The sequence below is a fragment of the Chiloscyllium plagiosum genome, unplaced genomic scaffold (assembly GCF_037043375.1).
Source record: "Chiloscyllium plagiosum isolate Xiang-an unplaced genomic scaffold, Cpla_swu_hap1 HiC_scaffold_36, whole genome shotgun sequence".
NCBI lineage: Eukaryota > Metazoa > Chordata > Chondrichthyes > Orectolobiformes > Hemiscylliidae > Chiloscyllium > Chiloscyllium plagiosum.
In genome coordinates, this window is record NW_028270174.1 from 11,552,605 (window position 1) to 11,575,781 (window position 23,177).

General features: G+C 42.2%; 1 protein-coding gene across 1 annotated transcript; it reads right to left on the reverse strand.

The window, feature by feature from the left end:
* Nucleotides 1-3,050: 3,050 nt before the first annotated feature.
* On the reverse strand, nucleotides 3,051-12,093 carry LOC122539486 (uncharacterized). The gene is made up of 3 exons (XM_043674379.2): nucleotides 10,102-12,093; nucleotides 8,905-9,375; nucleotides 3,051-7,805 (listed from the first exon to the last, which is right to left on the reverse strand). Exon 3 carries the CDS (start codon nucleotides 7,676-7,678, stop codon nucleotides 3,959-3,961), a length of 3,720 nt encoding a protein of 1,239 aa, XP_043530314.2. The 5' UTR covers nucleotides 7,679-7,805; nucleotides 8,905-9,375; nucleotides 10,102-12,093; the 3' UTR covers nucleotides 3,051-3,958.
* Nucleotides 12,094-23,177: the final 11,084 nt, after the last annotated feature.

Below are 23,177 nucleotides of genomic sequence, written 5' to 3' on the forward strand. Positions count from 1 at the left end.
AAGTGAATATCTTCAGCAACATGTCTCTCAGCAACAGTCGATTATTAGTTCTGAGTTCATGCTCCAGTAGCCCTGCCAGAATACTGACTCAGCAATTTCCAAAGGATTAATGATTCACTGGCATGGTATATTTGAATTTTTGTAACAATGTGTTACAGAATGATCAAAGGAGAGCTATAATGAGTGGAGTGAACAAATAGTTTTGCTGCACAGTGGTCTATAATAAATTATTTGCTTTAATAAGGAACCAAGCTCAAGACAAAATAATAATGTGCAATGATATTAAAAGGAACATATTACAAGAAGAGTTCTGTGGCTGAATGGGAATATCCATTTTTATAAAGTGACGGCTTACTGCAAAATCTGATTACCACAAGAAAGCTACAATGAAAGCTATTATACAACTCTGGAATTACCCCATGAACACGTTGAATTAGATGAAGTTCATGAACACATGGTTAATTTGATTATACAGGCACAGTAGAATGTAATTACTCCTGCCACTCATGGAATGAAAGTTGCCATATTGAACGATTGACCTCATTATGTTCCTGAAATAACCAAACCTAGCTACTTTTAGTAAACTGGTGGAATTTAAAAGAGACTGATTATAAGGCTGATGGCAAGGAGATTATATGTGCAGGACTGTAAGGTGAAAGAGATTACACTTTCTCTCTCAGCTACTGAAATTTCCAACTACATGAGGGCAAGTCCCGACAATGAGGTATAATTTACATTGATACATGAAGAACTACTGTAGGAACATATCCCAAAGACAAGGAGTCAAAGGAGATAATAGAGAAAACTGACTGATGTTGGTCAAAGAGATGGGTCTTAAAAGTGGTCTTCAAGGAGGAGAGAGGGGTAAGGAAGATGGAAGAGTTTACATGGGGAATTTCTCACTGTATGTCCAGGGTGGCAGAAGGTATAGTCATCAGTGGATGTAGAGTGTCGTGAGGCCATAGTACAAGAGACCAGTTTCCACGAGGATTTGTGGATTGGTGGAAATGGGGCATCACACAGAGTGAAAAGTGTCTAGCTTCAACAGGAAATGTGTCTTTGAAACAATTTAAGAACAAGGTTGAATATTGTCATTTGAATTTGCTGGGGGAAAAGGAGAGAATTCTTCTCTCAGAGGATAGTGGATCTGTGGAATTGTTTTTACTTAGAGGGCTATTGAGGCTGGGTCATTAAGAACATTCAAAACTGTGATGGGCCAATTTTTAATCAGTAAAGGGAGTTAAAGGATTATAGGGAAAACGCAGGAAAGTGAAGTTCAGGATTATCAGATCAGCCACGATCTCATTAAATGGCCGTGCAGACCTGATGGGCTGAATGGCCAACTTCTGCTTCTATGTCTTATGATCTTATGGAACCAGTACAGGTCAACAGTAACATGGGGCAAGAGCTCAGCAGAACTTGTGTAAGATTCCATGTACATTTATCTATAGATAGTTTAGGACTGAGGACATGAAGACTTGGTAGGCAGGAGTCCAAAGTTGCCAACAGCAGATAGGTTTAGTGACTGCAACCTCTGGTCTCTCTGTAAAGAGTGAACAATGTGTGCCCTCAATTGCTTCCAGATCTGTTAGCCAAACTGATAGCAGTTGACTTGAGTCCATTTTTGCTATGGCACTAGTGTCGGGAAACGAGCATTAAATTTTCCCCTCTGACAAAATTTCAAGGCAACTATGGATGGGCATGTCATATGTTTTGGCAAGCCATGCCTGGTGGATTCGGTAGCAAGTTAAAACAGTCCATCCCAATTCTGAATGCATACAACAGCTCATTGACACAATGGCAACAATTTCAACTCCGAGTCAGGATCGTGAGCTCAAACACTGTCAGAGATGTGGGGTAATGCTGATCTGTCAGAGGTACTGCCTTTCACAAGAGGCACGAAACAGAGGATCAGACTTTGGATCAGAGGGTGGCATGGTGGCTCTGCGGTTAGCACTGCTGCCCCAAAGCAGCAGGGACCCAGGTGTGATTCCACCATCAGGCAACTGTCTGTAGGGAGTTTGCATATTCACCTCATGTCTGCATGCAATTCCTCTGGGCGCTCAGGTTTCCTCCTGCTGACTACGCATGTGCATGTTAGGTGGATTGGCCATGGTAAATTGCCCTGTAGTGTCCAGGGATGTGCAGGCTAGGTGGATTAGCCATGGGAAATACTGGGGACAGAGTGGATCTGAGTGGGATGCTCTTCAGGGGGTCAGCTTGGGCTGAATGGCCTCCTTCCATATTATAGGGATTTTATGACAGCCCTCTTAGGTGGGCTTCGAAAGTTCCAGAGCACCTTTAGAAAAATAGTAGAGTTCTCCTCAAAGAGATCTAGCCAGCATCTATGCCAAACAGACAACTTGATAATTGATCTCAATCATGTTTCTGAGGGTTTGCTGTGCATTAATTGGTTGCTGTATTTCCTACATCACAACTGTGGCTACCCTTCTGCCGCCACTTTGGGAGGTGCTAAGCTTGTGAAAGGTGTTGCATGAATTCTCCTTTGTTCTTGTTCATTTCAGTCTAAGGTTACCTCTTAAAAAATGGCCAGTCTCACAAGAAACCAAAGATTTGGCTAGCCCTTATTAAAGAACAATGCGGCATAATTCAAGGCCATTGAGAAAAAAATTGAAAGCAGAAATTTGTCCCATATATCGTTCATGTTTATTACATTTCTCTAACAGAAACAGATTGAAATTTAAAAATACAATACATCGTGGTTATCGTTGAAGAAACTGGGCCTTGGATTGATTAACATTGCTTTGGGTGAGTTGCCAATGAACATCTACCACTTGCTAAGCCTGAGAAAGTTGCAGCTATAAAGTAACTGGCCAAGGGCTGCCTTGTGTGTGGAGGGAAGTGAAGTGATTGGAATTCTGTGAACACAGGGAGCATCTCTGCTCATCTCCGTCAATGCAGCAACAAAATTAAACTTAGTCACACATGCTCCATGTGTTTCTATCCAATTTTGATAAGGAGGATTAAATCAGTCCTTCTCATTTATATTGGCAAAGGACAGACAGCAGAGACTGGTTACTCAGTACGTGTAAGGGAATGGACACAGAGCGGATTTTTAATATAAATCTCTATGCTGGTTAGCAAAAGACAAACAGTAAACAATCAATATCAATAACAGTACAAAAAAAAAAGAAAATTTGACATCAGTCAGGACCGTCATCTAAGATACAAGTCGCAATACATGGATTTCACCTTGGAGAGGAAGCTAAAATGTGTAATAGTGATACTTCTCATATTTATACAATATAAAATGCTCTGGCTTACTAAATACAGTATATTAGTCCACGTATTCTATTTTACACAACAATCAAGCATCTGTGACAAGTTGCATTCTTTTCCTTAATTAATTCAAAAAGCCATTTATTCCCCTGTACCTCTAAGACTATGCACTAGACAACTGCAATGTTAGCCTCTACATTGAAATGTTGCAATAGTTAGTTGTTTTGCTGAGGACATTCTACAGTAATCACAAAACTGCAAGTGTCATGGTCTAACTATGTAACCTTGTTCCCTCGAAGCATTAACATTAAAATATATCAATTATGTTCATGCATACTAGAGCATGCTTGAATAGTTGAGAACTTCAGGTGATGGGTACATGTTATCAAGATCAAGAAAAAAAAGTTCAGAATAAAATCTTCACAGAACAGTCACCTCTATAGTATCATTTAATAATTATGAAATAAAATCTAACTAGGTCATTTTGTTTACAAATGGTGGTCATTATTGCCTAATAGATGACCTACAGGTCTCTTAATTGTATCTAGTAGACAGATACAACATAGAAATGCCATGTATGATAACTACAGCCACTGTATATATTTTGCAGGGAAAAGAATCTGTAATAAAGGTTCAAACTACTCATGAACAATAAGTGCAGAAAGTGGTCCGTCACAAACAATTTGGAAGATTGGCTGAAATATGACAACAGTTCCCATCAGTCAATCACAGAGGAAGGCTGCGGACGAAGGCAACACTGTGGGGATCTCATGTTCTGCAGAACTGTCCTGAATATATTTTGCTGCCTCCTTTTGTTGGCTTTATTACTCCCAGGTGTTGCATCCAAAGAAGCAGATCTTTTGCTCTGATTGTTCACTTTGATTTGCTTCTCATATTCTACGATCTGTCTCTGTAAGTGACACTGAATGGCAAACCCCAGTGATTCAGGGTCAAGCGAGGCACCATAAACTTCCCAGGTCATACCCTGCTCATCCCATACCACATCGCGGACATTCTTTGATTGAACTGCCTGTTTATCTGGGTCACTATCTGAATGCTTCGGTTCAACGTTCACCTCAATAGTAGGTTTTGGCTTTTTGGTCTCAAAAAAGTGAGATTGCTTACTGACATGGGGGTCAGTTTTTGACTGGCCACTTCCCTTGATGGTTGCACAGCCAGCTTCTGATTGGGTGAATCCCTTACCGTCATTATATAGAGTTATCACCTGAGCAGATTTTTTGCTGATGTCTGAGTCATTTTTGGGTTGCTCACATTCTTTACTGACACTGTCCACAGCTTGTGATTGAGACACTTTTTTATTGGTGTCATGTTCATCTTTTGGGTGACCAGAGAGTACGCTGATGCACTGGTTGGCTTCTGGCTGAACAGTTTCCACGGTGATACCGTAAGGACCTTCCATTGGGCCAGAAGCTTCACTGTCATTACAAACACCTTGTGGTTGGTCTGCTGACTCACTATTGGCAGGCAGGTCTTTTGTTTGGTTCATTTGTTTTTTGGCATCAAGATCAGGTTCCCTTTTGATTCGGTAAACATTGTGGGCTTGTCCAGATATTTTAATCACATCACCAGGAGCTTGAGATTGGTCAGATCCCTTTGGGACAGTACCTATACTGAGTGGCCCACTGGAATCTATTTGGATATCCCCAACAGTTTTCAAGCAGAAGGATGGCTTGGTAATGTCAGGAGCCATTATTGATGGGTCAGGTTTCTGCAGCAGTCCAGATTGCCCACTACTTTCAGGCCACATTTTGAAACGGTCAAATTTAGTTATACTGTCGTGTAGGTGGTCATTTTTTCTACTAATTTTGGTAGAACTGTTTGATTGGCTAGATTTATCCATGGCGGTTTCTTTCTGGTTGGATTTTTCATGGACATTTGTAGCAATGGCTGACTTCCTGCTGCTATCATAAAAACACTGAGAAGATTCATTTACAACACAACATAAAAGGGTGGGAACGCCAGTCTCTTGGTTACCACTGTTATTAATGTTTGGCTGTTCTGAGTTCTCACTGTTATCACAAGGGCTGTGCGACTGCATGGATCTCTCATGTAACTCCACAGCCACCTTCAAGCGTTCAGGTTCTGCTCTGAGCTTTGCGGAAACATGTGTCCCAGATTCTGATTCATTAGTAACAAGAACGGATGATGCCTGTCCACAGTCTGTAAGTCCTCCAGCATTTGTTAGCTCACTCTTTTTGACATTGATAGCTTTTGGATCATAATCAGACTCTTTAGAGAATTCCTGTGCATTTTCAGTTTTATTTCGGTAAGTAACCTCTGATAAGAAAGATTCGGTCTTGGTTTTCCCCACTAACTCTTCGTGCAGTTCATAGACAACATTCGAGTGTTCAGATCCTTCTGTAAAGGTACACGTTACCTTCAGTTGTTCTGACTCATGGTAACTGTCACTAATTCGCGCTGACTGACTGAGCTTGGAATGACTGCTTTCTGAATAAACATTCTGGACAACCTGACACTCACTCATTGAGCCAGGGGCTGGACTCTGGGGGCTGGTCGCTGTGGATTTACACTGAAAACTTTGCAGGACAGCTTGGACCTCAACATCCCGACAAGACTTGTTCCAAATGAATGGGAAGTAGCTGCCTGGTGACTGACTCGTCATTGTTTCGGCATCTTTAAATTTGGACTCCTGTTGTTGTTGCTGACCAATCCCTCCTAGATTTGGCTCTGTGTCTACTGGCTGCATTTGTTGGTGTTCTCTAGAACTGTACTGGGTGGACACCTGCGTTCCTCTAGCTCCAATCTTTTGCACATGCGATTCTGAAGGTATGTCAGGGCCAGTTTTGGGAGGAGCTTCTTCCTTTGTAGGTCTCAGTTGCTCCTTTCGGTTTCCAGTTTTCATATTAAAGGCAGTTTCTTCTTTCACAGTGACTGTTTGGAGTCCATCCCTTATTGCAGACTCAAGTTGTTCCACATCAGTCCTAATCCCAACCCTCTTTTCCTCTCTCCTTTCAATGCTGATTTTTTGGTAACTTGTCCCAGGATATCCAAGATCAATATGTTCAGTGTTCTGGTGGTCAGTCCAAGTAGGTCCAGGGTCAGTGTGTTTATTCTGCTGGTGGTCAGTCCCAGTATGTCCAGGGTCAGTGCGATTGGTTTGCTGGTGGTCAGTTCCAGTCCCAGTATGTCCAGGGTCAGCAGGATTGGTCTGCTGGTAGTCACTCCCAGTAGGTCCAGGGTCAGTGTGTTTGGTCTGCTGGTGGTCAGTTCCAGTATGTCCAGGGTCAGCAGGTTTGGTCTTCTGGTGGTCAGTCCCACTATGTCTAGGGTCAACAGGTTTGGTCTGCTGGTGGTCAGTTCCAGTACATCCAGGGTCAGCAGGTTTGGTCTGCTGGTGGTCAGTTCCAGTATGTCCAGGGTCAGTGTGTTTGTTCTGCTGGTGGTCAGTCCCAGTGTGTCCAGGGTCAGCAGATTTGGTCTGTTGGTGGTCAGTCCCAGTAGGTCCAGGGTCAGCAGGTTTGGTCTGCTGGTGGTCAGTCCCAGTATGTCTAGGATCAGCAGGTTTGGTCTGCTGTTGGTCAGTCCCAGTATGTCCAGGGTCAGCAGATTTGGTCTGCTGGTGGTCAGTCCCAGTAGGTCCAGGGTCAGCAGGTTTGCTCTGCTGGTGGTCAGTCCCAGTATGTCTAGGATCAGCAGGTTTGGTCTGCTGTTGGTCAGTCCCAGTATGTCCAGGGTCAGCAGGTTTGGTCTGCTGTTGGTCAGTCCCAGTATGTCCAGGGTCAGCAGGTTTGGTCTGCTGTTGGTCAGTCCCAGTATGTCCAGGGTCAGCAGGTTTGGTCTGCTGGTGGTCAGTCCCAGTATGTCCAGGGTCAGCAGGTTTGGTCTGCTGGTGGTCAGTCCCAGTATGTCCAGGGTCAGCAGATTTGGTCTGCTGGTGGTCAGTCCCAGTAGGTCCTGGGTCAGTGTGTTTGGTCTGCTGGTGGTCAGTCCCCATAAGTTGAGGGTCAGCAGGTTTGATCAGTTGCCTATTGGTCCCAGAAAGTCCAGGGTCAGGACATATATCTGGCTGACCTTGATGCACATATTTTGTCTGCTGGTTTATAATGACCTCTGAAGAGTTTTGAGCATTTTTCTCAGCACCTTGCTGACTGCTGTTCATTGCATCTGGCTTTATCCACTGGCCGATTTCTCCACCTCCATCGCACTCAGCCTGATCTCCATTGGTGTACAGTTTGGATGTGGCATTTTCGGTCTGCCTGGATTCCAGTATTAAAGGGGCTGAGTTAATTAAACTTTCCTTTAGCATAAGTGAGGAGCTTGATGCTTTCTGTTGATCTGGGGAGGTTGCTTTCTGTTGGCTGTTGTTACAAGAGCTTCCTCCAAGGTCTTTTCTGCCCATTGCAGCTGCTGATCTTTGCACAGCCTGAGAATCCTGAGGGTTTGGTACAGTCCCCATTCGGCTCTGCAATCTTCACAGTTGCTCTTTCTCAGCCCAGGGGTGGGCGCAAATCCACAGTGAAAACTGCTGTGTTGCCTAGTACTTCCTTCTCTCATGCAATATTCCTTAGGATACCTGATCGTTCCTGAAATACAACAGAATCGTGACAGCAAAACCCAGAATGTGAATTCTACCATACATGGGGAAAAAGGGGAGTTCAAGTACACTTCCCAGTGAAAAATAATTCATTGAAACATTCAGAAAAAGCCTACGGCTTGTAATAGATAGTTTAAAAGGAACCAGTAGCATGTGCATATATGAAACGAATATAAATGGTATTTGATCGAGTATCAAATATAATTTTATCCATTGAAATTTTACTCCAATTTTACCTATAAGAATTTTAAAATCCATTTTCTACGTGTGAAAGTCAATACATCAGCAGTCATATTCTATGTCACAATGGTTTATTTCAAGAGATTACATGATTGAAAAATATTCTGTGTGAAGTGTTCTCAATCAGGTAAAATCATAAACACATTATCCAAATGTCTTTTACCCGTTCTGTATAAATTACCTACCTGTTTCACATCAAATGCGACTTCTATGAATCAGTGTCTACTACATGTTAATTATGCTTTGTCACACATACATTGACACATACAGATACAAAAATAAACACCCACCTGCCCCACAACTACACAGATACTCCAAGGTACAATTACAGAAACATAGATACATATTGATACATTGTATACCAATGCAGACACACATATAGAGACACACAGTGCAGACTCAAACCCCACACAGGCATGGACACACAAACTAGTGCACACACAAACCCCATGCTCCACACAGACACCCCCTCATAAACACAGATATATGCATACCAATACACTGACAAAGATTCTCACACATAGGGTATCCGTTAATTGACCACACAGACAGACACCAGATGGAGACACTAGGACCAACATATACACACACTAGATGTATGCAGCCACCCCCTCAAACTGATACACACATACTTACACATTCGGATAGGCACAGATTCTCTCACACACATACACACGTAAACAGACATATAGACACCCAGAGAGACATCACCACAAAGACGTTAGGGCATACAGACACAAATAGAAACGCACAGATATCCGAAAACACCATGTCATAGTCCTTCGTTTGTATTTAAAACAATGTTTCCCGTTATAGACCCCAGCGTCCCCTGAATAATCGATACCAACCGCTTGGTAGGAAGCACAGAGGGATTTCGTTCCTCTACTCCCAGTCCAGCATCAGCCGATTTCTGAAGCAGGTATCCTTAGCCCCCAGTCTGTTGGCGAGCTCCCAACCGCGAGGAACAAAAACACAGGGCTGAGCTCCAACCTGCGCGACATTGGAGACGGAATTCTCGCTATTTATATCCAGGCACCCACACGCAGAGCCGGGCTGTAGTAGTAAATAAACATTCTGCCTTCAACAAGCATCAGTCATCCAGGAAGAGGGGGGGGGGGTTCATTCGCCTTGTGTTTGGAGGAGTTGGGGAGCTGGGATGATTGACAGTCAGTGCTCCCAGGTTCTTGCTGCTCTGCAAGAAGCCAGTTCTCCTCCTGTCAGTCCCCCCACTTCCCTTTGCAATCCAGAGGCCGGGGGTTGGGGGTAAGAGGAGATTGGTCCAGATGCTGCAGTGAGATGGTGGGTGAACGGGGAAGAAGCTGCAAAAAAAAAGGGGACGCTACTGCAGAGCGCGCTGCGGCTACCGAATGGCAAAGTCCTTATAACACACACTTACCTCCCTCGGCGCTGATTCTCCAGCTCTCCCCCCCACCCCCTCTCACTCTCTCTCTCTCTGTGAGCTCACAGTTGACCTTGCAGCAAGTCTTGGGTTCAAGATTATCCAACACGCTTTAACACAGCAACCCAACTGCTCAGGGACCTTTTCCTCTTAAAAAAAAATAAATAGGGTTTTTTTTTTATTTTTGATGTTCCTTACCAAATTTCATGCTTTGCATATTTTAAATACCCCAGCTCCCAGCGAAATCTGAAAATGCAGAAAAAATGCACCTAGCGCGGCGGAATCTGAAATCGGCGTAATTGCGTCGGGCAGAAGCCGCCGACCGTCTCCCACTTACTTTCACGGGTTTCGCTTGCCCCGTGTGAGACGGTGCAAGATCTCCTATTGATCTCTCATTGACCACCAACGCTTGTCAAACTCTCTCTCTCTCTCTGCCTGGGATCAGCACTGACTGACTCCCACCCTCACCATCACCATCACACACACACAGGGCTGCAAACTGTCCTCAATCCTACTCCCCGAAACTGGAACACATAATCTGAACACTCCGGGTCTCAGTCCTGCAGGTGCCCTCTTTCGGGAGGAGATATTAACCCCATCGCCCCTGACTGAGGCCGAACAACAGATGCCACACCATCAAACTCACCAGACCATAATAACCTGATCGTGACCGCACCCGCCACTCAAGGCGGGTGGGGGTCATCTTTTGGCCCACTCTGTTTGTTTGTATGTGAGCAATACATCTCGAAAACAATGAGCAGCTTTCGACAAAGCACTGGGACATAATTAGCATATGGCTTAAGGAAGGATTGATACGTGTCAGTAAAATGCAAATCTGATTGGAGAATGCTGATTGGATGATAAGTGGACTCTGATCTGTAGAGGGCTTGCCATGGAGCTTGAACCATGGATGCTGATTGACAGTTAACAGCCATGACTTTGTTAAATTCTAACCCCAATCTTCCTGGTGGTGGAAATTGAATAAAGATTCGTGCACTTTGTGTCTTCCACTGTGTCTCACACCTGCACACACACACCATGGGTGCTAAAAAAATAAAAAATAAATAAACAGAAGTGGGAGGGAGGGCAGGTCTGAAGACCTCCTCATGGGTCTGCTCCTGGGCCTGGCCAAACTGGCCATCAACAGGTCGAGAAGAAAAATAAAATTAAATTCTAACCCACGCAGGTAGACTCTGATTGGTCAGGGCATTGCTCTGAGAAATGAATCAGTGAATAGATGTCCCCTCTTTTGTTGAATTGAAACAGGTGTAAGTCCAGCATATTATCAGTTGTGACTGTTTCAATCAGAGTCAACGTGCCTGGTTTAAAACCTGCCTGAGAACCATCAATCGGAAATAATGAGGGCTATTCTTCATGGGTGCCTCTACCAATCAGAATCTCCTCAAGGAAGAGCTGTATAAATCTTATAACATTGAGTTAACACAGCCCAGCAGAGGTAAGCTGAGTGCCCTCTTCATTTGTTACATTGTTTCTAAGAGCTTTACACAAATTGTTCCCCACGTTGTATCAGTGACTACACTTCCGAAGCACTAATTTGGTGTAAACTAGTTCAGATGATCCTGAGACCATAAAAATTCTGTATAAAATTAAAAAGCATTTCCCTGACATCTTAACTCTGTTTCTCTCACCACAAATTCTGAAATGTTCTGTTTTCATGTCAGACCTCCAGCATCTAATGTATTTTGCTTTGTGGGCAATTAGTGATGGACAATGAATACTGTTTTTGCCTATGACACACAAACCCAGTGAAAGAATTATTAAGAAGTGAGTTTTGTAATGTTGAGAGAAAATCTGCAATGATAGTGACAATTTGCCCTTGTGCTCTCTGCTCTCTTCAATTTAGCAGTGGTGAGCTTATAATGAGGGACAACAAGATTGTGGTAATACTTAGATTAAGACTTGAGTAATGGATTTCAGGGGAAGTAAAATAAACATTGACAATTGCTGCAGCTGTATCAATGCAGTAGAGCAGACGTTATTAAAAAGCTGGCTATAAATGTTAGAGGTCCCCATAATCCACACCTGTGCTGCTCTGAATACTCATTGAGGTCTCCTGTCAACAAGCAAACATTGATTCATATTTTATAGAAAGGTTTTCCTGAGGCTTAGGTAAAAGTATGCTATTATTACCCCACCCACCCCCAAACTCTAGCACTCAAACCTTATTGTTTTTGTAATTTTGTGCTTCACACTAAGTTCTATTTCTAAGATACCTCTGTGAAATTTTGGAATGAAAAGTAACATGTTTGTTAACACTGGAGAGTCAAAATAGTATGATGGTGATACTATGGTTGAGATATTAATAGAGACAATCTCCCAAAACAGTGGATTTCATTAAGGACCAAGATAGGGGTTGAGATTTCCCTGTTCAATCACAATGTAATTTTGCATCTGTCTCTGGTGAAAAACATTTCTTAAATAATGGAATGTTACCATAGAAACCATTGTGCTAACTATTGATAAGATGACTTTAATATACACACTTTGTACTGTGTCTGTATTGGAATCTTGAATAAACCCATTTTGCAAAGAGTTTTTTTTGTACTTCAGGAAGCAAAACTACTGAGAGAACTGCATCGAGGAAGATGATTTTGAGTCTTGTGAAAATAAAACTGAAGTATTAATGAATATCTGCTGTTCCACTCATTTACACTCTCCAAAACTCTGAATTTTTGAATGTCAGGCTCTTTCTAAATAATAAAGTGAAGAAAGAGTTGCATAGAAGCATGGTGAGAAGTTTTATTACAGTGAATTTAAAGTTTTTACCTTTATATGTGGAAGCAGTTCAGAGGTTTACTCATCTGCTACATAGAATGAGTGGATTGCCTTTTGAGGAAAGGTAGACAGGCTCGGCCTATATCATCCAGAGTTTAGAAGAGTCAGAGGTGACTTAATTGAAACAGATAAGATCCTGAGGGGAGCTGACCGGTGGATGTGCAAAGGATGTTTCCTCTCATGGGAGAATCTAGAACTGGGGATCACAGTTTAAAAGTAAGGTACCACCCATTTAAGACAGAAACGAGGAAGTACTTTTTCACTCAGGGAGTTGTGAGTCTTTGAAATTCCCTTTGTCAAAAGGCAGTGGTTGCAGAATATTTAAATATTTTCAAGACAGAGGTAGGTAGATTCTTGGGAATGAAAGGTTATGGGATGATGTAGGAATGTTGAATTGAGATTAAAATCAGATCAGCTGTCAGTAGTCTCAAATGGCCAAGTGGCCTATTCTTCCTTGCTCATATGTTTCATATTCATGGCAGACCAATTACTTTGAAACTGTGCTCTTTAGTTCTTGGTGTCCACAAGGAGTAACATCTTCCTGCCATATACCCTGTCGAGCCCCCTCAGAATTTATATGATTCAGTAAGATTGCCTCTCACTCTCAGAAGTCCACTCAGTATAGGTCCAATCTGCTCCTTCATCCCTCAGGTATCCTTATCTGGACTTGGGCTTATTCATCTTTCTCTATGATGCTGTCCTCCGATTTGGATTCAGCGAGTGGTAGATTGGGAAGAGCTTTGCAACTGATCATAATGGCATTGGACATTGCACAGAGAAAATGGAAAGCAGGTCAGTTCATAACATCAACACCCCTCATCTTGCTGAAGGACCTCCCTCACTAGGGGAGAAAGAAAGCCATTATCTACGAATCATATGATGCTATAACAGCCTTTTTCCTTTGTTTTTAAAAAAAAAAGTGGAGTTGTTATTTTCTTGCTTGTTATTGCAAAACAAATTCAATCAGGTGTCACAGGCCTTCTCCTTTAACATAATTCCTGGTGCTGCTTCCTGTAATGTAGATTGTAGAATGATAATAGGTGTCTAATATATCATTTTAAGGGCAAGGTCATCTAACCATGCCATAAATGTCAATCACACTGACAGGTATGGTGAAAAATAAAATTCCTTTGACTAATAATCAAATGCTGTTAAATGCTTAGAGATGCTGGTAAATGTGAATAGCATTATGGAGATTATATAGATCTTTTCTTTTTCTGGAAGTATTCTGAAGGTTTTTGGCTTTGTTACCCTGTATGTCCATCCTTTTCATTTGTGAAAGAATTTAATTTAGTTTAGTTTGAACTTGTAACTACACTTGTCCTACTCTCATAGTTTGGTTTAAAACAGTATTCTGGAATTAACTTACTACCATGTTCAATGTGTTTATACATCCCACAAGATCAAAAACAATTTCATTTATCACTATGACTATAACATAACATGAAGGTTGACTTGTTGCACAAATCCACTCAATCACATTTTTATAAATTTGAAGTGCATCAATTTCAATAAGCTTTTCTAATAACGTAATCCCTTTTTTAAAAAAAAATCATTCTCAGGCCACCATTTATTGGCCATCCCTAATTGCCCAGAGGGCAATTGAGAGTCACCCATATTGCAGTCAGTCTGGAGTCACATGTCAGTCAAGACGAGGATGGCTGTTTCCTTCCCTAAAGCATATTAGGGAACCAGATGGGTTTTCCCCCTGACAATCAACAATGGTTTTGTGGTCATCATTAGACTCTGAATTCCAGACTTGTCATTGAATTCAAATTCCACTACCTGCTATGGCAGGATTTGAACCTAGGTCCCCAGGACATTACCTGGTTCACTGGATTAGCAGTCCAGCAATAATATCACTAGGCCATCACCTTCCCAGTGTTAACAATCAGCCCTTTGGCTTCTTTTAGTTGCCGCCATCAGACCATAAATCCACAAGAGCAGATAATCACTATTTCTTAAAGTTTTATTGTTGTGATTAGCTTTGGTTTTCTTTCAAAATTTGTTTAATTAGAATTGACTTTTTCTTTTCTCCTCATCCATCTTCGGTTCACTTAATCGCTCTAGTGTGCTCCTTGAGCTGGGTTGTGTATGTTACATTATGTTACAACCAGTGCACCAGTTTGTTTTGCTATGTGATTGTGTCTGTGTCTGGGATGAATCAACATATTTAATTTGAAGTAATGCTGATAAATAACAAGCATTAATTAGTGTTTTTGCGAGATTTGTTGGCAAAGCTTTGTAATTAATGAGATTTTCTTCCTCATCAAATTAATTAGTCTTCGAGCAAAACATTGCAAATGCCTGGAAAATGGAAATAATAATAGAAATACTGCAATTACTCAGCACTGTTCATGGAGAGAACCAACAATAAGACATTATATTTATGGTAGCATAAACAGAAATTGCTGGCAAAACTCTGCATCTGTGGAGAGAAATCGGAGTTATCGTTTATGGTCAAGCAACCTTCTTTCAGATTCTGATTTGCAGCATCTGCATTTCTTTCAGGTTTTAGTTATATTTATGGGATGTCTTTAATGCAACTAAGTATCCCAAAGTACTCCATTGGTGGAATATAACACAAAGTATGATACCTTGCCACAGATAAAGTTAGGAGTTCAGATGACCAAACTTGGTCAAAGAAGTAGTTTTAAGGAAAGTCTTCAAGGAAGAAAGCAACGTTAAGAAGCAAAGAGTTGTCTGAAGGGAATCTTAAAGCTTTAATCCAAGGCAGCAAGAAACTATGGCCTGCATTGGTGGAACAATTAAAACCGGAGATGCTCAAGAGGTCAGAATTAGAGAAGTGCAGAGATATCAGAGGATTGTGGGAATGAAAGAAGACATTGAAGTCGAGAAGGACAATGCCATGGAAGGATTTAAAAGCAAGAATGTGAATCTTAAAGTTAAGACGTTGCTGCACCAGAAACCATGAGCATATGATTGAGAGGTGAATAGGACTTGTGTATGAGGTCAGATATAAGCTGCAAACATTTGGATGACTTCATGTTGACAGGGTAGAATGTTAGAGAGAAGCCAGGTTCATTTCGTTGAGATTTCACAACCCAGACTATCATGGAAGCCCAACTCCCATCCATGGACTCCTTCTCTACTTCTTGTTGCCGTGGAAAGACTACCAACATCATCAAAGACCCCTCCCACCCTGGCAATACTCTCTTCCAACCTCTTTTGTCTGGTAGAAAATACAGAAGCTTGAACACACGTACCAAAAGGTTCACAAACAGCTTCTTCCCAGCTGTTATTAGAATGCTGAATGGACCTCTAATTTCAATCTAATGTTGGCATTGCTTTTGTGCAGCTCCTGTGCAGTTGTAACCTTGTATGCCTCACTCTAAGTACCCTGTGATCTGTACGTCCTTGTTTGTTATGACCTGACTATACTGCTCGCAAATCAAAACTTTTCACTGCACTTAGATACATATGACAATAATGAATCATATCAAATCATCTCCAATCAAATCAAATCCAATGTTTCTCAAGGAATCCAACAAAGGGATTTACAGACATGGTATCATTGAAACTGAATTCAACTGTGTGGGTTGCTCAGTCGTGCGCAAAATCATGAGATGCCCTTAAGTAGTTACTTTATGCCACATTACCCTTGAAGGGTATGGTATTTCAAAAGTTTGACCAACAAATGGTTCATAGAATCGTAAAATCCCTATAATGTGGAAACTGGCCTTTCAGCCCAACAAGTCCACACCAACCCTCTGAAGAGTAGCCTATGCATACCCGTTGCCCTACTACTCTACATTTATCTCAGACTAATGTACCTAACCTACACATCCTTGAACACAATGGGCAATTTAGCATGGCTGATTCACCTAATCTGCACATCTTTGGATTGTGGAAGGAAACCAGAGCACCTGGAGGAAACCCACACAGACATGGGGACAATATGCAAACTCCACACACAGTCGCCCGAGTCTAGTATCAAACCCAGATTCCTGGTGCAATGAGGCAACAGTGCCACCTGAGCCACCATGCCGACCACAATGCAATAGCAACATGAGTAGTGTTCATCACTAATAGGATGTTGCTCTCAAGTGTAGAAGGTTATCACACAACTGAATAGTGTGGTATATGAATTTCAGTGCTGCTGTGGTGCTAGTTACTTAAGCTTTAGAGCCCAAAGACTGGTGGATCATATCAAACAGCATATCCCTTCAGCTGTTCACAAGGTACTGACTGTACCCAATCAACCCACAAATGCAAAACTTGCAACAGTGTCTAACATCAGATGTGAATCTCCATTGACAACATTTGCTGCATAACCCTGAGAGTGCCACGAACTATACTGACAAACAATTTAGGATTGTCCGTCAGACTCACAGTGTGATGCACATTTGTTCTGGAAGGTGTATATATTAATTGAGTGGGACCTGTTCCTTGCAGTCAGAAACAACATATACACGTACTGCTCCTGTTTCAATTCAACAAAATAGGTAACAGTCATTTGCTGTTTCATTTCTCATGGCAATGTTCTGACCAATCGGAGTCGACCTGACTAGTTTAACATATAAAGCCTGTCTGGCAGTCAGCGTTAATGGGTGCATTCTCTTGGACAACACCTCGACCAATCAGCAGCCTACCCTTGTACACTATTAACGATGGGTTTCCCCTAGATTTGGTATTCTTCTGAATTGTTCTGATGAGTGGGAAAAGAAGACTTCAACAAAATGTGTAGTTTTTCAGCAATTTCAAATTCAAGTTATTAAGGGTCTCAGCTGAAGTTCAGTGGGAGAGTCATGACCCTTGGAGAGAGAGGTTTAGGGTTCAAGCCTCATTCCAGATATGTGAGCATATGTATTTGGTTGATGCTTCCTATGTGAAGGCTCCATTATCATAGATGCTATCTATCTATTAATCTAAACAAAGGGTGAGTATTTGGGTTCCCATCGTACTGTTTGAAGACCAGGAGCTAAGTAAGTCCCATTGTCCTGCACAATGTTTATTCTTCAAACAGCATCACTAAATCAGGTTAAATTGGCTGCTACATTCCCCATATTATAACGGAGATGACATTTCATGTAATGGGCTGTAAGGTTCTTTGAAAAATTCTGAGGCACTATCTAAAAGCGAGGTTGATTTTATAAAAATAAGCATCATTGGAAGAAATAGCTTGGGGAGAACATTTATTCCGTCAAATGACATGATATAAGTGGACGTTCTGGATACTGGGCTCGGAAATCAAGAGGCAAAGTGATGTTGACCTACTTTCTGGAGCCTGTGCACACTCCCTGCACAATCAAACCGACAACATCTTCGCTCTGTTGATGACAGAAAAACCAAGCGTGCTTAATTTTATCTATAAATATGCCTTGAATAAAATTGTCCTTCAAGAGATGTGGGGAGAAACCTGAAGTCAAATGGAGAATAAATAAATTGAAGTAAAAGACTTGACGCAAAGAGGTCTGAGAGAGATGCAGTTGATGGGCATGTCTAGGGGCTGTGAGGACGGGGAGATATGACATTTCTATATGTTTGTTTCAAGGGCGAATTTATTCATTTAGTTCTGGCTGACTGCCCATTCTCATAGCTGCTAAACCATGAGAGAAAATATAAAGAACTAAGGCAGCAGCAATCGTGAATGTCAACATTAGTTCCAAGTTGGAGCTAAAATCTGGTGTTTTTTGTTCAGTCAATGTCAAGCATGCAAAGACCTTTTGTTTTTACCCCTGTTCTTAGCTAAACGCTAATTTGTCACTTTTAATATATGGTATCCACTAGCACTTTTGTCATTGTTTGTTTTATCTGACTCGGGGCTGGAGTTTGAATAATGAGAGGACAGAAAGTTCTTACACCAAGCAGTATTGCTGCGAGAGAATGTCCACTGAGTGGAGGAGACTCATTCAGCCTGCTGACCTATTATTTATATATGTCTGCAGATGGTAAAATGCTTGTTTCAGACCTTGTTTGTAAAATTGGACTGTTCTGGGTGCATTTTGAAAGAAACAAAGCAGAGAAACCAATGACAATTACAGTCAAGTAGCACAGTAGTTGACCCCAGGTTGTTCCAAAGTGCTGTGCAACCTCTGAGTTAAATCAGAAGTGCAGGCACTAGGGTAGTACAGGAGGAAAATGCAGCCAATTCGCAACTAGCAAGTCCCTCAAACAGCAACAGGATAAATGGTCAGAAAATTTGTTTTGGATGTTGTTGGTTGATGTCGAAAGAACAACCAGAATACTGAGGTGAACTCCATTGGTCTTCTATGGAATATTTTACGTTAATCCAGGTCCTCGATTTGAAGGGAAAGTGCAAAAATAAATAGCAACGTTGATAGTAAAAGGAGGAGAGGGGCCAATTGAGGAACCCTAATTGTGAGGTAACAGGCGTTATTTTAAATAAGCACATTGTTTCCGTCTTTACAAGGAAGAAGATGGTCCCCAAGTCAAAATGAAAGAGGAGGTCATTCAGACACTAGATGGGCTAAAATTTGATCAAATTGCATTGGGTTACTGTGCCTAAAGTTGATAAGCCACTTGAACTAGCATCCAAAGTTAGTGAGGGACTGGGTGAAAATTGCAGAGGCACTGGCCAGAATTTTCCAGTTCTCTTCAAGTGCAGGGGTGGTGCCAGAGATCTGGAAAATTGTTAAAAAGGTTGTGGGGATAAATCCAACAACTAAAGGGCAGCCGTTTTACTATCGGGGGTGGTAAAGGTCTTTGAAATGGTAACTTGTGATGATATTGACAGCAACTAAAGCAAACGTGAATTAGTTAAGGAAATCCAGCCTGGATTTGTTAAGGGGGACATGATGTTTAATAAACTGGCTTGAGTTTTTGATGAGGGTCAGTGAGAGTTGAAGAGCGTAAAATAGTTGATGTGATTTACATGGTCTTCCAAAAGCTGTTTGATAAAAGACCTGTCAGAAAAGTTTAGAGATTGTGGAAAAAAAAAGAGACAATAGCAACATGACTCGGATATTGGCTGGGTGCAGCGGGAAATTGTTGGTTTTTCAGACTGGAGAAAGGGAAGGAGTGGAGTGTCCCAGGGGTGAGTCTCAGGACTGTTTGTCCTGAAATGTATTAATGACTGAGACTTGGGTGTACAATTCTAAATGTACAGATGATAGAAAACTTCAAAGCATATGATTTGTGAGAAGGACAGTGATAGATTTCAAGAGGTCATAGACAGGCTCTTGGAACAGGGAGACTACTGGCAAAACAAATTTAATGCAGAGAAATGTGAAGTGATTCATTTGATACAAAAGGCAAGGAGAGGCTGAAATAAAGGGCACAATTCTAAATAGGATGCAGGAGCAGCGGGACATGGCTAAATATCATGGGGACGCAGATCATTGAAGGTGGCAGAGCAAGTTGAGAAAATGGTTAATAAAGCATACAAGATCCTGGGCTTTGTAAATAGGGGAATATAGTATAAAAAGCAAGAAAATTGTAATAAACCATTTTCCAAACATTGGTTCTGCCTCAACTGGAATATTTTGCCCAGTTTCGGGTGCCACACTTCTGGAAGGATATAAATTCAATAGAGCAGGTGCAGAAAAATTTCTCAAGAATCATTCCAGAAATGAAGAGCTTCAGTTATGTGGATAAATTGGAGAAGTAACGGGCACTCTCCTTCGATAGGAGAAGACCAGGAATATATTTGACGGAGGCATTCAATGTGATAGGTTATCTGAGCAGAGTAGATAAGAGGAAACCTTTCCTGTTGGTTTGAGAATTGGAGGCCAGTGATTTAAGATGTTTGGTAAAGAAAGCGATGGTGACATGAGGGAAAGCTTTACCACACATCAAGTGGTTAAGAGCTGAAACACACTTCCTGAGAACACAGCAGAGACTGTCAATCCCAGCTTCTAAAGGGGAATTGGGTAATAGCTTGGCGGGAAAATAGAGTGCAGGACAACCAGACGAGGAAGGGGGAGTGGCAGTCGATGACTTGCTCTTGCAAGGAGCAGAATGGCCTCCTCCTGTGCTGTAACTGTCCGAAGATTCTGAAACACCTCATCCCTAAACAAGGCCCTGAAACAGTGCAGCACTGCCTCAGTCGTGCATTGGGAGTCTCAGTAAAAATCAAAAGAACTGCAGATGCTGTCAATCAAAGACAAGAACAGCAGTTGCTGGAAAAGCTCAGCAGGTCTGGCAGCATCTGTGAAAAGAAATCAAAGTTAACATTTCGGGTCAAGAGACCCTTCCTCAGAACTGTTCTGGGAGTCCCAGCCTGCTTTCTACCCGCACGTGTGTGGAGTGAGACTTGCATTCATGACCTTTAGGAAAGTTGCAACCCCTCCGTCACAGTTAGTGCTTGGTAAAGAGGAAAAACGTCAATTTGCTCCATTTGTTTTTCTCACTCAATTTAATCAAACTGCAGATTCTCAATGAGCCTCAGGTTAGAAGAATCCCCTGAGGCACATAATTGATGCAAAAGAGCTTTGTGTCTTTCAGAGTTGATGTAAAAATTTGGCTCTGCCAGAGAATTTGATTTATGGAATTGGTTTCAAATATCTACAAGTCCCCAGTCTTTGTCCTATTTTTGAGTTTCAGTGTCATTGGCTGGCATGGAAACAGGCTGCTGATTGGTTTCTGTGTGCACGCTTCCTGTAGAGTCAGAATGTGACTGAAATGTTAACCTGGATATGTCACTTATTCCAGTTGATGAGCAAAGGCAGATTATTGCTCAACACTTTGCATGCTCAATCCCTTGTCTTGGTGTTCACTCGTATTTATTGTAGTAATGGACCATCACTGCTCGTGAGCATTTGGACCTTACAAAAGACATTGGATTTGCACATAGTCTCTCACAATGACATCACTTTGTGGGTTTTGGGAGCCTCTGAAATTAAGCATTCTTTCTTACACACTCTTTGAACAGCACAATGCAGTTCCATGCTGAGGGGCTTCCTGACATTGAAAGGAAGTGCTATGACTTAGCACATGTGTGATACATCCTTCCCCCACCCCCAGCCTCCAGATTTTAAGCCAGGTCAAGCCTGAGTGGGAAGGCTGCTGTAGCTCCTGAATAACAGGTCAGGAAGGACAAGGACTCCATGGAATATTTTCCATTTTGCGGCCCCCACATGGAGCAGGAGTGCATCTTCAGGGTCCAATGTGAAAGGACAAGGATGCTCCCTCTACCAATCCCCAATTGAGATATTGTCAGGGCACCTAGAATACAAGGGAACAGACTCAGGATAAGGTCCTGATAACATTGGACTGTGATAGGAAGAAATTGCTCAGAAGGTTAGGAATCCTCTAACCCAGAAGGTTTTGGATGTACTATTGTTGTACTTTTTCAAAAATTCATTCATGGGATGTGGGTATCACTGGCTGGGCCAGCATTTATTGTCCATCCTTAATTGCCACTTGATTTGACTGGCAACCCTGAGCCATTTTAGAGGGTAGTTAAGAGTTAACCACATTACCGTTGATCTAGTGTCATGTGTAGGTCAGACCAGGTAAGGTTGGCAGATTTCCTTCCCTAAAGGACCTTGGAGAAGCAGATGGGCTTTTACAACAATTGGTAATGATTGCCATTTACCTAGCTTTTTATTGATTCAAATTTCACCATCTCCCATGGTGGGATTCAAAACCCATATCCCCAGGATACTAGTCTGGGTCTCTGGATTACATTTTGCTGTCTCAGGCATCAAGGGATATGGGGAATGTGAATGTGGATGAGAATGTGGAGCTTTGACAACTGTAATGGTTATGTTGAAAGGTGGAGCAGGTTCAAGAAACTATACAACCTACTCTGGCTCCTATTTCTTATGTGCTAGATGGCTCAGGTTTAAAATTCAAATAAATTGAAATTAAATGCTTGGACAAGTGGGCAGCAAGTGAACAAAGCAATGATCCCCAAGGCATTAGGCTGAATCTTCCCACAGCAACTGAAAAACTGGGCAGAAAGTGGGGAATGATCCCCTTTCAGTGGTTCAGGGGCAGGGGAGGAATATTACCAATAAAATGGCTTCCAACAGGGGCGTTGCAGCCTTTAATGATGGCAGACTACACCCCCACTGCCTCCTACTCCTACGCCATGAACTGCTGGCCCAATCAGAAGGCAAGCAGCCTCAGCAGCACCTCCACTAATGGTGGCCATTGACGTGATTGCAGTTGCAGCTGCCTCGATGGCCAAGCCACCCTCAAAGACATTGGGGGGGAGGGGGGAGGGGGATGGAAGTGAGATAAGCAGGCAATCCGTGGTAATCAGGAGAAAGCAGTTGTCACCAGGAGGTTCTGCATTGGGGGCTCCCTGGATCCTGCTGGGGGATCCCTGGTTTCCCCAGAGGATGGTGTGCTACTGGAGGTGAGGTTGGATGTGTATCTTAGGTGAACACTTGAGTGGCTGGCTTGGACAGCAAGCAGTTAATGTTTAATCTTTCCAACCACTAGAAAAATAACTTGGCAGACATTGGTCAATGCAGCCACTACCTCCCCCAAAATACCCTCCTGCATCCTTTTTGCAGCCTTCCCATCTCCTCATCTTTCCTGATAAAATTCTGGTCCTTGTTTACCTCCAGCTCAGTGCATTCATTTGACTCTTCCACTCACAGTTATATTCGCAAAACTGAACTGGGGAAAATAAATTGCAATTAGGGCATTCAATTGTTCCCCAGTTACTAAGGCAGCTGCAGTTCCCTTTTAGGATCGGTTTCTGAGGGTTAGGACATTGAAAATAGGGAATAAAAGAGTATTTATTGAACCATGATGATTATGAGGGATTAGAGACACAGCATCTTGAGATACAAAGAATTCCAGAGTGGCTCTCCATCACACCAAGAGCGCTTTCTTTAGTTGCACATTTGGCAAAAACATAAATGGGAAATGAGAGCATTGAAGAATGGAATATATTGAATTAAAAGCCAAGTTGAAATCACTGGAGAGAAGAGCATAGGAACTAGAGTAGGTCATACAGCCCCTTGACTCCTGCTCCACCAGTCAATA

Coding starts and splice junctions, on each gene's coding strand:
- LOC122539486 (XM_043674379.2), bottom strand. CDS start 7,678: ATGGGGACTGTACCAAACCCTCAGGATTCTCAGGCTGTGCAAAGATCA.